Genomic DNA, 12905 nt, shown 5'->3' with positions numbered 1-12905 from the left:
TTCAACTGGCTATATATTTGATTATCCTTTTTCCACCACAGCAATATTTAGTTCAAGTTTTGTCGTGCTGTCTTTGAAGACACTTTTTCTTTCAGTATGTCATAATGATTCTTGTGCGCCGGCAATTTATATACAGACTCGAAAAGGATGGGGTTTGCTAGGAAAGTGTCTAGAGCTGGTTTATTCTCAGCATCAGTCTCATTACATGATTTGGTTCATGCAAAGATGCGAGCAGCTCGCTGTCCTGGCAGCAAGCGGAAGAAACTTAATGTTACAACATACCAAACAGTCGTCTTAGCCAATTACACAGAGCAAAAGCATATTGACAGTGACTCTATCCAATCAACATAAGCACACATAGCTTTGGTTAAAACAATGCTTGCTTATTTTCGAATACAATGCTCATTTATAAGAGACAACGCATAAAACCCTATTCATGAGCTTAACCTTGCTAAAGAAACTTTTTGCAACTTAGAAAGCTATTCCAAAGCGCTAGTACACAGCTCTATTTTTCTATTCCTCATGTCTTCTCTACCACTTAAATATTTTTTCTGATGTTTCAGCACTGTTCTCAATTCTGCTGCAACTGAGGCCTGTCTTTTTCCCACCTTCCTAAAACCCTCTACTTTATGGATTCCCACATTCCCCCCTCTCTGTTGACGCAAAAGGAAACATTCATAACTGTGTCGTTTACTACTTGCGTTTCTATCAACTACTATCAGCTACTTCAGATTAGGAAATTGATGTGTAAGGTGTATGCTATCATTTTTCTCTACCCAAGTTGCTGATTAAGCCCTCCTGCTGGTTTAGATCAAGGACACAATTTGAACTCCTAGTTTTATGGCTCCATGCTCAGGGTCTGTAGGAGATGTGCTTCAACAACACATACTTACTGTTGGAAATTACTGTAAAAGTTTAAATTACACCAAGCAATTAAAGTAACTTCTTGGGAAAATAGCTCTTTTAAGAGAAATAGCTAATCCTCAAAGATCTTTTTGCATATATATATAGACCATAGAAGCTCTCAGAGGAGTATTTGAAAAGTTGCTATGCATGTGGTTGTTTTTGTGACTACTCAGTAAGTTCTACAGATCTTTGCTGTTGATTTAAGAAGGGTAGAAAAAGCAATTGTTGCAGAGTAATCTGGAAGTGCCTGCTGTTTGGAGTGGATGACCATTGATAAAATCCTGCTAATCATAGCTCTGCATCTAGTGGCATGCTCTTAATAACGTCTTTGGAAAAAAATAGTGCTTTATATCCTTGAATATCCTGGATTGTTCTGCTGTTTAAGGTTACTCTTCTGTGCTGTTCCTCAAAAGGATTTACAGCTTCTGTGTGTAGCTAATATCTTATTTTTGTGATTAAGTGTGATTGCTATGTGTGTCACAAAAGCTGTACAGTGAACTGAGTTTATAAGGGCCAGGATCTGTTTTAGCTAAAAATAATCTGCTTTTGGGAGGGGAAAGGGGTGGGGGAAACGCAGCTCTGGGCAGCAGCAATGGTTTTTCTGCCCAGAGCCACTGTGTGTCAGAAATGGCAAGAGAGGCTTCCCATTGGAGTGCCCGTAGCGGCCCCTGCTGGCTTGGTCTTCTGATCGCACTTGGAGTGATCGCTTCAAAAATGAGCATCAGGAGAAACATGCTGCTTAACTTACTCCTCTACAACAAAGGGGACTGTGAATATTTTCCAACTGGTGTCAGCAAAGAAACTACAACTGGTGTCTTTTCCCCACCTATGTGGTTTTGTAAAACAGTTTGAACATTCGTGATTACAGTCACTACAGACAGAATAGTGAAGTTTGTTTTAACAGTTCTAACTGAAAAAAACTCGTTTCTTAATCAGCTTGCCTGTTTTCAGCAACAGGTATGCAAGATGATGATGCAACAGGGAAAAGGCTCAGAAAGTTAAGTGTTGGGCGGTATGACAATGATATTCCTGGGGAATCATCATATAACAGGTGTGGATGGATGAAGTCTGCTAGTCACCAGGCTGTAATTCCAAGATCACCTGTTGCTGGAGGGAAAACCAAGGAGGTAAACAATCAAGAATTTTTCACTAAATACTGAAGTGAGTGGCCAGTAGGAAGTCTTATGTTCTGTGTCCAAAATTAATGTGAAGCAATTGGGCAGTTGCATCATGGCAATAAGAACAAATAACTGCGTTCACCTCAGTAATGCAATTCAGTGTTTAAGGATGTTCTTGTCTTTGCATGTTTTGGATGTCTCTTGTGTTTGCATGTTTTCAGTGTTCCATGATCTCTCTGCTGGAACAGTAGATTGCATTATATCTGATTACAGAAACCTTCTGTAATTTGGTGAAGAATGCCTCACTGTGTCATGGGGTTAAGTGAGAATTATCACACTGTAATTTTGCTTCTTTGTGTCTTCTCTTAGATGATTGCTGTACACTACCAAGCTGAAATAGATGGGGGAATCTTCTCCACAATAAAAAATGGAAATGAAGCTGTCACATTCACATCAGCTTTTCCCCTGTCACCAGAGGTGACATATGGTAAGAAAATGTCTATATTTATTTATTTATTTAAATAGCACTACTGACATTTTAGCTGTTACTGAAGAGGAACTGCCCTTTTCCCTCTCTCCTAGTGACAGCACCTCCGCCATGCCATCAGCACATTCCCTCCAGCCAAAAGGTCAGCAGCCCATCAGAGCTGTACAGAACCATTTCTGGTAAGGTACCTCTCTTTCCTAAGTAATGTGAAAATGAACTATGTATGAAGGCAACTAACACAACAGTGGTTTATAAGTAGGACATATAAATGGTGAATGTAGACATGCAAGTCAGAGAAACATATTTTAGCAGTCCTATTTTAATCACACCAAAAACAAATGAGTAATGAAGAATTATCCAAGAAATATTTAATACCTTCCACATTTTAACTGCCAACGAGGAGTCCCATGTTCACATTCATTGTGCAAATTTAGTGTGAAGCAATTAGGCAGCTGTGTCACAGAAATAAGAGGAAATGCAGCTCAGTGTTTGAGGCTATCCTGCTCTTGTTCTCTCTCTGTTTGCTTGGTTTCAATGTTCCTCAATGTTTCTGCTAATATTTGATGACATCAAAATACTACTATCAGTAGACTTGAGTTCTTTGTGATTTTAAGCAGGTTTTGTCTCCATCTCAGGAAAGACAGGTGATATCCATGTTGCCATCTTTTCAGGCCAATGAAGCTGACAATAGAGCTTGACAGTAGCTATGCTCAAGTCAAGGAGATCCTTTACCAGAGGAATGGATGTTCTAGAGGGTTTTTTTTTGCCATTATACAGTTTGTAAATGTACAACTATGGGAAAGTAGTTGGTAGTGGATGATTACATATTTAAATATTTAATATGATCTAACTATGATTTTTTATTATAAAGGATGATTTTCAAGGCCTTAACTCTTTGCTACTAAAAATAACAGCTAAGCTACTGTTACCTGTCACCTATTTTGTGCAAAATTATTTGAAAACACTAGGATTTAAAGGAAAAAAGTATTTTTGGACTGCATCAGAAAGTGCTGGACATAGCAGGAAGCCAGCTAATGTATTTAAAACCTGAATAAAAATCACAGGCATTCATTTTATGCATTACATATGTTCTCATGAAAATTCATGTATATTATGTATAGTTTTACTGCTTAGGCTATGACTGTCTTCTCCAGAGGAATCTTGATAGTAGACTTTTCAATAAATTTGATTACAGGTTTTGATGCAATAATAGTTAGTATTTCAGTTTTAACTTAAAAACCCCTTTATGTTCAATTTGCCTCGCTTAATAGTTGTCAAAAGCAAATAACATCAACACAGAATAAAACTATCTTTAGCTTTAGAAAAATCTTCTACCCAGTTCAAGACATCTCTTTATGGTTCTCCCTACTTTTAAGTAATTAGTGGCAGATATCCTCCTGGTGACCACTTCATCAAATCAATTATAGGTTGATCTACTGAACACTTTGTTGTTAAATGGTTTCTATTAATGTTGCTAAGAGCTAAGACTTGCCCTGGAAAAATATTTAGCTTTAAATGTGTTTCTCTATTTTGATTCTCCTGCTTAATTTTTAATAATGTCATCTCTCAAATGCTGGTTTTAGATACTCAGTTAATGAAATACTGAAGATAATTAATCTAACTATTAGAAAAGGAGGCTATTCTTCCTTTGAGTGCCTTTTTTAAAATAAAGCTCAAGGTGTACTGAATGCTGCAGGTTACGTGCTCATCTCCATGCAGCTTTGGTTTTAACTGTAAACATAATGTACTTTCACATTAAAGATGTTAGTTGTTAATTAGTTAAGGGTTAAAAGTGTATGAGGTGGGTCAGCTAGAAAACATAGTAAAGACACCTGTTGGCAAGCATCTCTTAGAAATGTTAATTGGGTGATTTTCCCATCAGAGCACAGAAACTTCTATTGTCAGAGGCAAGTAAGAATCATACTTTAAATGTTTTAAAATTTTCTCTTTTCCCTTCACTTCTACTACAGTTATTGCCTGTATCTACACTAAGTATCCACTGTATCTACTTGCTTCTATGTCTTCTCATTTCTTTCACAAGAAGTGCTTCTTATTTCTGCTACCAATCCCCAATTCATGCCCTGAGTTAGAGTGTTATGTTTTGTGTATTGAAGAGTCCAAGAATCTGAAGGGAACAGATGCAGTTGTTCCTGTGGTTGAGACTGCTTTAATGCACATGTCATAAAGGTGACTCTTAACAATGTGCACTTTGCCAGAGTTCTTAACAGCCTCAATTTTTAGTACTTTCCCTTGCAGCCCACCTCTTCTTTTAAACGCTTACATAGTCTTTATTTTGGTAAAAGTCAGGAAACATACTGACTTCTTCAGAAATTTTCAACAGCATGAGGCCTTTTGTGTCATGGACTCTGGAGTCTTAATTTCTGCCATTAAGATATTACTACTTTTGTCTCAGTTCAGATCACCCTTGAATTCAAAATTGCTTTGTTCTGCATATCAGCTTTGCTGTTTATCTGCTTTTTAAGTTACCAGTGAGGATGATGTAACCTGGTTACCAATTATCTAGATGTATTACTTTTTTATTTCCTCCTTGTTTCCTTGTGGAGAATAGCATTCAGTGTAAGTAGCATTTACCATATCAACGGATTCTGTTGTGCTTTTAGAAGAGTACAAAAGTATATATTTTAAAAGAAAAAATAGTCAAGAATTGCAATGACATCCAGTCCTTAAGTATAGAAAATTATTAAATTTTCTCTTAAGTTATTAATGTAAACTGCGTATTTAGTATCTTGAATGCATCCGATTTTTAACCTGTGTACCTAAGGACACTGTTTTTAATAAAGTCTTATAAAATGGAGCTCTGTTATCCCTAGAAATCTTAATTTTCCTTCCAGGTAAAACTACTTTGCTGGAGAAAGTCAGTCTAGTAGTGTTATGTATCTGCCTCCCTTAAATTAGCTATGCCCTAACTCTTCATTCTCCCTGTAGATTTATTGGAGATGTCCTGCCTGCAATATTTCAGAGCCTTGTTCTTTATCAAACAAGTATATATTTAACCTCCCTCAGTCTGTATGCATGCAGTGAATTTTGTTTCAGCACTACTGCTCCAGTGATCACTTGCTGCTATGGTTTCATGGCCCTTTTCTTCACTTTACGTAGCTTGAAAGTAATACAGCACCCACAGAGTTCATTCTGAATTGTCTTTGAAAGACACCTTGTTTCTTGAGATGAACCTAAGTAGTCTATAAATTGGCTAGTGGCCTATAAATTGGCTAGTTTTATGAATACCCCTCAAGAAATAGGGCTGCTCCACACAGAACCCAGATACAGCTCTCTGGAATTTTACAATAGCTGATGTATATTACATGGGAGGGAGAGTCCCACACATCAGTGAAGGAACTGAAGCACTATTTGTAGGCTATTTTGAAACTTATAAAGGCTCTTTTTTCTTGAACAACAGACAGCTAATTTAAGTCTCTTTGTATATAGAAGTAACGCATAAAAGCATAGCAAGCTCTTTGCCAGAGGACTGAATGCTGGCTTGCTGCCCTGCCACTCCACCCCTGAGGCTAGATGTGAAGAACTGCCCCTTCTTCAGCCCTGGTCAAAGCATAGACAGAACTTAGCAGAAGGTCTGCATTCACAAACAGGCACTGTCTTGCAACAGAGGGGAGGGATCTGTGGAACAAGGGAAGATTGTCTATAATCCTTTACCAATGTACTGACAAAGAGAAGACATTATGTCACTTTTTTCCATCTTTTCTGAACAGACTAACTAGACTTGTGTAGTTCAAGCAGTGCAAATGATGGAATGAAAGCATTGCTGCCGGTATAAGGAATCTCTGAGCCTTCAACCTAGAGCCTTGCCTTCTCATCTCTTCCATGGAGCTCAGACTATGTACTGTACTCAAAGCTCGTGTATGAGCTGCATCTGTTCTCAAAATTTTAGAAAGGGCAACTTTTCTCCTCATGCCACCGTGGAACTCTTCAAGACCTCATACTGGAATATTTCCACAATTTTTCTCATACAGACTCTGTTTTTATCTGACAGAGACATTGTAGCCCTAATTATCCTCATTTAATAACACACACTTTTTCTATTACATCATCCAGCAGAGTGATGACTGTTTAATAAATGTATTGGAAGGCAAACCCACAACCTAACAGCCTCATTATTGCATAATTCTATTACTGATTAGAATTTTATACTGTTGTGGTATCATACTGTTATTCCAGGATTTTCATTTCTTCCAGCCACTGAGTTGCAAGGGAAATGATACATACTGCTTAATTTTTTGATTAAAAAAATATCAGGGTTCTAAACTGAGGGTCAGTTTGGGAATAAAAGTGAAACTAATTTATGGAAGGGAAAAATTTATGATGAGCAAAAACTTTCTCCATAATGTGAAAAGCTTTCATATAATATTCATTTATACCTGTCTTTCTCTCCTCCTCTTACCTGTTTTTGTAAGATATACATGTCCAAAGCAAGTAATAGATTCAGAACTTTTCCAGACATCTGTGTTCATTTGCTTAGAACATCAATGCATCTGCTTATGTGGATGGTTAACATAAGCTCTGTCCTCCTGGAAAGAGGTGCATTTTCATTTTTGCTATTGCAATTTTTGTGTTTAGGGTTTTTTGGATGTCTTGTTTATTTTAGTGGGTTTTCATTTGTTTCTTTGTTGAGGCTATCAATGAAAAATAAAAAATACAAGTAGAGAAAGGAAATTTATGACTTAATGCAAAGCAGATACGTCAGATTTCTGTTACATTTTCCATTGTCCTGCAATTGCCCTTATATGTTTATGTCATGGCTGAATACAGTGTTCATCTACACAATATTTTTATAATTAAACACCTAATGTTTCTTAATTGGTGTGTTACTCTTTGAGCTGGGTCTTATGAGCTCTCAGAGAACCCATCACACCTGAGATAGCTCAGCCACCCCGAATGGCACAAAAATTAGCAGGATAGCTTCTGAGGTAGTATTGGAAACAGAAAAAGGTTTAATAAAAGGCAAAATAACAAAGCTCTTACAGAGAAAAAACTGAGCCAGGGCAAGAGGTCCTTACTCCTGCTAAAACACCCCACAAAAGTGATTATTTCCTTTGTTCTCTTCTTTTTCTAGTGAATTACCTAGGTGGGACCTCTTGGCCTCTGTCCAATTGGGCAACCCCACGTCTGAAGTGAAGTCCCAAAGGTTCTATGAGGTGTCTTTTTACCAAATTGAGGAGAGAAACTTTTGGGATTTTTGCCTTTTTAAGCAGACAAAGAATAATTTGGTAACTCCATCAACAGGGGGCACATTCCTACACTTAATTATTATAAAATACACCATTTACTAGTGCATAAGAAGACTCCATAGGCTTCGGAGCAAGCAGGAAATTACTTGGATCTCCTGTTGTGATTCTGCCAGCATGGACTTAATGAGGGCTTCCAGAAAGAGCATTTGGAATGCTGTAAAGCAAAATCATAAATGTTCAGAGACCACTTCTTGGTTGTTGTAAACACTGAAGTCAGTATAATGTACTATGATCTATCACACTTTTCTATCTCTGGGTCACTTTCATTGAGACATTTAGCTCAGTAAAACTAATCTTTATACAAAGTCTTTTTGCAGGAAGGTTGGAGATGACTTGATGTGTTTTCAGGTCTTCATTGTCAGAGATCTCCTTCCCTTTGTGCCACTGATTATAATACAGTTCTCAACATATCTTTCAAATTCATGGAAATGTATTTATTTGGTCTGCGGAGAAATAAGCAATGCTTATTATCAGTGATTTCACTCTGGTAGTCCAAATTCACAGAAAAAGTAATAATATTCCATCTCATGTGCTAAAAAGCTTAACCATTTCATTTGGTTTATATCAATTTGAATGGTGGAAAAATATCTTGTAACAGTAGAATGAAATTGAAACTGAAAATAACTTAAAATACTTGTAGTCTATGCCTCCACTGAGTGGTATTAACTACAATCCTTACAGTGTAAGTGTCTACAACTGAGCTATTTGATAACCAGCTGTAATTGAGATTTCCCTCCCCCCCAGTTTGGCTAAGATTTTCTTGGGGGGAACTCTCCCATTCAACACTACTTAACTTCCCAAAGCTTTAGAGATGAAATGATTTAGAGTTTAATCCATTTAGCTAGCTAGTTTTTTTACAGCTATGTTATATGTTTCTACATAAAACTTTAAAAAATCTGTACATGTTTTAACCACTCAGCAAACATTCTAATATGTCATTGATTCAGAGGAGGACCTAATATTATTATACATAACTGAATATAAAAAGCTAGGGCATGCCAAGTCCATGGCAGATAGTATGTGATGATAAACCAGTAGGACAATATAAATGTGTGTTTTCTTGGCTGATACATTGAAGCTGACAAAATAGGCCGCTCTTATTACTGGATTTTCATAAGAAAACTAGTTCTCTAACATATACTCTGTCTTCCACTGGTTTTGGATACTCTAGGTTGATAAAATATTCCGGAACATGAATGCATTTTGTTTTGTAGCCAGTGTTGTATCTGATCACAGACTCAATAATTCTTCAAATCTGATGCTTATGTTAAGACAAAGATATTTCATGATTAATTGTTCTTACGGCTCCCCGAGCTAAACTTCTGCAAAGGGACACAGTCTACTGTGACCTACATGTTGAACATCACATTGAAATAAGAAAAATTGAAGTAGTATAGATGGTAAATGGAAAATGCTGTGCTAGTAGAATGCATAATCTAGTGCGCATGTACATAATTCCATGTGCAACTTCTCTGTAATACTGAAGAATTTGAAGGGGAAAATAAAAGAAGATAGGTGTATAGGTATGTTTGGAGGTTTTTTCATGACGAGGAGGGGGCCGCTGGGATATGTTCCTTGAACTTTTATTGCAGCATCAGCCTCATTACATGGTTAAGGCAATAGAAAGATGGTAACAGCTCATGTGCAACCAGCAGCAACCAAAGATTTCTTTGTTACAGAGCATTTAAAAAACTTTCTATCCAATCATATATTGCTAAAGCTTACAGACAATTGTTCTAGCCAATCACTAAAAGTACATGTATGCCTGCTTCATACAATGCTTGTATGTATACCTTCTATTAACAATATACAATACACCATTATTAAGCTTAAAACCTTCTACTATCTTGGTAAGCATATTTTTCTGCAGGCTTAAGGTCTATCTTAGCCAAGCCTAAAACTCAAAAAAACCCTTATTACCTTTACTATTTCCCACAGATATGTTCTTCAAACATTACATTGAAGAGATGTTGTGAAACTACTCACTGTCTCCTCTTCCTCCCTCCCTTGCTTTTGTAGCAGGATTTGTATCTGGACAGAAACACTGTGATCATAGATCAGAATGGGCACTAAACCATTAAAACTGCTGTTAAAACTGCTTTGGAGATGGAATCAGATACTGATTTGGAAAGACTTTGTTTTATACTGTGTGTTTAATTTTCTGTGCAAGTATTTACATGGGTTTGTTTGTTTGTTTTAATGGATGACTTTTCATTCCGTGTGGGCAAAGTTCTGATAGATATGTAAATCAGAGAACTGAGACTGTTCCCTTAGAAATGGCCCTCTCAGAGGTCTCTTGGCACTGCCTGCATTATCCATTTGAACCAAGACACTTCTGAAAAGTTATATCGAGTCTTCTGCCTCAAGCAAATGTGAATTAAGTTTTCTAACAGGTAATGAGTATCCATCTAGTGGAGACCCTAAATACAGAAAGAGGCTCTATACTTTCTCATCCACTTGTTTTGTCCTGAATTCAAATGTTGAACTGCATTAAAGGAATGGCAGGTCTTGTGACAAAAGAGTTTTCCTACAGGAGTTCATATGAAATAAGATTTCTAGCTTGGGACATCTTTTAAGTCTCTTGCATGTTATATGTCTTTCATCAACGGTACCTCAACAAGTCTTACTGGTCCTTAATCCCTCACTCCTACCATTAAATCAAGCAACTGCTGATAGGTTCTTCATCAAGAATCTACCCACCCTCTATGCGCTTCCCTTATTTGGGGCACCACACTTTAATCCAGTTTGTCTGTTACTTGTTTTGTCTTGACTAACTTTTCATACCACTGTGAACTGTAAATGAAACAACTGCCTTATTTCAAAAGGATTTATTAACTGAGAAAAAACTTGAAGTTTTGCATAAGAGACATTATTGCCTGTTGCAGTTTCATTCAGGAACCAATACGTCTGAAAGTTTAATTATGCAGCTTGCAGCTTTCATCCAAAGACATTTTCTCTTGAAAGAAAGCAGTAGCATTATCTGGTGTTAATTTATTTTTGTGGTTGTTTTTGTTTTGTTTGGTTTTGTTTTAATACTTGCCATACAAGATAACTGACTGTACTTGGAATATGCATTTATTGGTTGAAAAGATGATGGCACTGCCGAGGGTGCTGAACACAGTTTCTTGTTATGTTCACTAATATCAGTGAGAGCTCAAAAATTCTAAAATTCAGGCAATAAAATAAGCTGTATAATTCTGAAGTTCCAAATCAAAAAAAAAGTTGTTTATATAATCAAATATTACGTGGGAAAAATATGTTTATACAATGCTTCAGTGTTACTTGATCATGGTCTCAAAGCATATGTGCCTCTTCAGTTAAATTTGAAATGCACCCTGATAATACACTGGTGGGTGGTGGTGGTTTGGTTTTGGTTTTTTCCTTTCTTTTTTCTTGCTAAGAACCACTAAAAAAGTGATTACTAGAGTGGTTTTTAAAGCATTCTGTTTTAGAGAGTTTGGTTTCTCTTTCTTTTGATTTCCATGGGAAAAAGTAATGCATTTCCCCACATAAATCAGTCATTTGAGAAATAACTATCTTTGTATGTATTCATTGAAATATAGATGAATAATATCTTACACATATATAAAAAACCAAAATAATCTGAAGCTGAGAAATCCATCACTAATATTTGCTTCTTTTGAAGATGCAAACAATAAGCTATTGACAGAAACTTAAAAACCATTTTAATAGAAATACAGGATTGGATGAGCAGACAGCCTGGCAGATGTGTTTGTTTTTACACATACCTGAGGTTGCTTGTTTGCAGTGCTTGTGCATAGCATACATTTTTGAGACGTCACTAGTTACTTTGTCTGGAAAAGGTTAAATTAACAAAAACCATGGGAACGGCTACTGCTCTTGCTATGATTCTATGAAATTTTTTCAACTTTTCCAGGATGAGGCCTCCTACTATGTGACATGGCACTTCATGACTGATGCGCCAAATTATTCCATGTAGTTTGAGGGAAGCCTGAAGAAGAGAGCTCCAAAAATCTAAGCACAGCTGTGAGCACACATTTTCAAAAAAATTGCAGTTTTAAAATGACCCTGTGTTTGAGTGAATGGGAGGGTTTGTCTACTGCATTTACAAGTTAAAGATATTCTGCAGTTTCAGAATGACAGACCTTCCAGTGTTGAGTGGGAACAGACAGGAAATACACATTCAGTTCCACTTAATTGTTTATAGTCTAAAGGTCATATTGCTTTTTGTTTTTTAGGATGCTGTTCTCCCCTATGTTAATTCTCTTCATGTTTATTCCCTCTTGCAAAGGACGAGAAAACCAAATTAATCTGTGTTTTTCTATGCCTGAGATAGGCAAGTTATTTCACAAAGCCATTTATATTCAGGCACCTTGTAGACAAAATCTGAAATGAGCAATCTACTTGACATTGACTCCTATGTTTCTGTCAATCATCAGAGTAGCAGGGAAACACATGACATTCCTTCACAAATTGTGGAGTTTGCTGAATTTGTATGAAGGGCATGGCATAGCCATTCATCTTCAGGGATTCTTGCTGGAGAAAGGTGCATGTTACAATTCAAGCCCTACATTTTAAACTATTTTCATTGGAATTTGCAGTGTAATGGTTCTGATCAAGCCAGGAATCTTATGTACTATATCTAGGAGAACTGTACACTGGCACCACCTGGCAGAGATTGAAAGACCTGACCCTGATTTGCTTTGCTGTGCCTGGAGCAGCCATTAAATCAATTCTTCTTGCCAAATAACAGACTTTCTCCTTTTGAGATGGCAGTATCTTACACACTGACCTAAACCAAATCAGTTCCTCACTGGAGACATCCATCACTGCCTTTCCTTCTCTTCCTAACTCTTCTTTTGTGTGCGATCAGCCTTGCCCTTTCTGTCTTCTGTCTTTAGAGTTTCAGACTTTTTTCTTTCTTGGAGAAGAAAGTCTCATCTGGTTGAAACTTTGAATTTGTGACAGAAAGACAAGCAAAAGGTGAGATTTTTGTTATGTGCCCTTTTGTTTGTTACTAATTGTCCATGTCAGAGGGATTTTCTTGATGAGTAGCCCCTTAAGTATAACTGAGTCTATTAGAAGGATCCTTGCAAAAAAATCTTTAAAAAGGGTGAATTTGAACTCAATTATATTAATACTTTTAAT

The 12905-nt window shown here is 36.8% G+C and overlaps 1 protein-coding gene across 14 annotated transcripts in view; it reads left to right on the top strand.

The window, feature by feature from the left end:
• The window catches only part of TNS3 (tensin 3), a 197588-nt gene that overhangs the window by 148777 nt on the left and 35906 nt on the right, over window positions 1-12905 (top strand). For all 14 annotated transcript variants that reach the window (XM_030971037.1, XM_030971044.1, XM_030971040.1 and 11 more), the window contains 3 exons: window positions 1858-2033; window positions 2394-2511; window positions 2607-2690. In XM_030971037.1, the coding sequence (XP_030826897.1) occupies window positions 1858-2033; window positions 2394-2511; window positions 2607-2690 (378 nt within the window). The remainder of the gene's footprint in view (window positions 1-1857; window positions 2034-2393; window positions 2512-2606; window positions 2691-12905) is intronic.

This window comes from Camarhynchus parvulus, chromosome 2, assembly GCF_901933205.1.
Source record: "Camarhynchus parvulus chromosome 2, STF_HiC, whole genome shotgun sequence".
In the NCBI taxonomy this organism is placed as follows: Eukaryota; Metazoa; Chordata; class Aves; order Passeriformes; family Thraupidae; genus Camarhynchus; species Camarhynchus parvulus.
The sequence above is the reverse complement of the archived record's forward strand: the minus strand, read 5'-3'. Positions and strand labels throughout refer to the sequence as shown.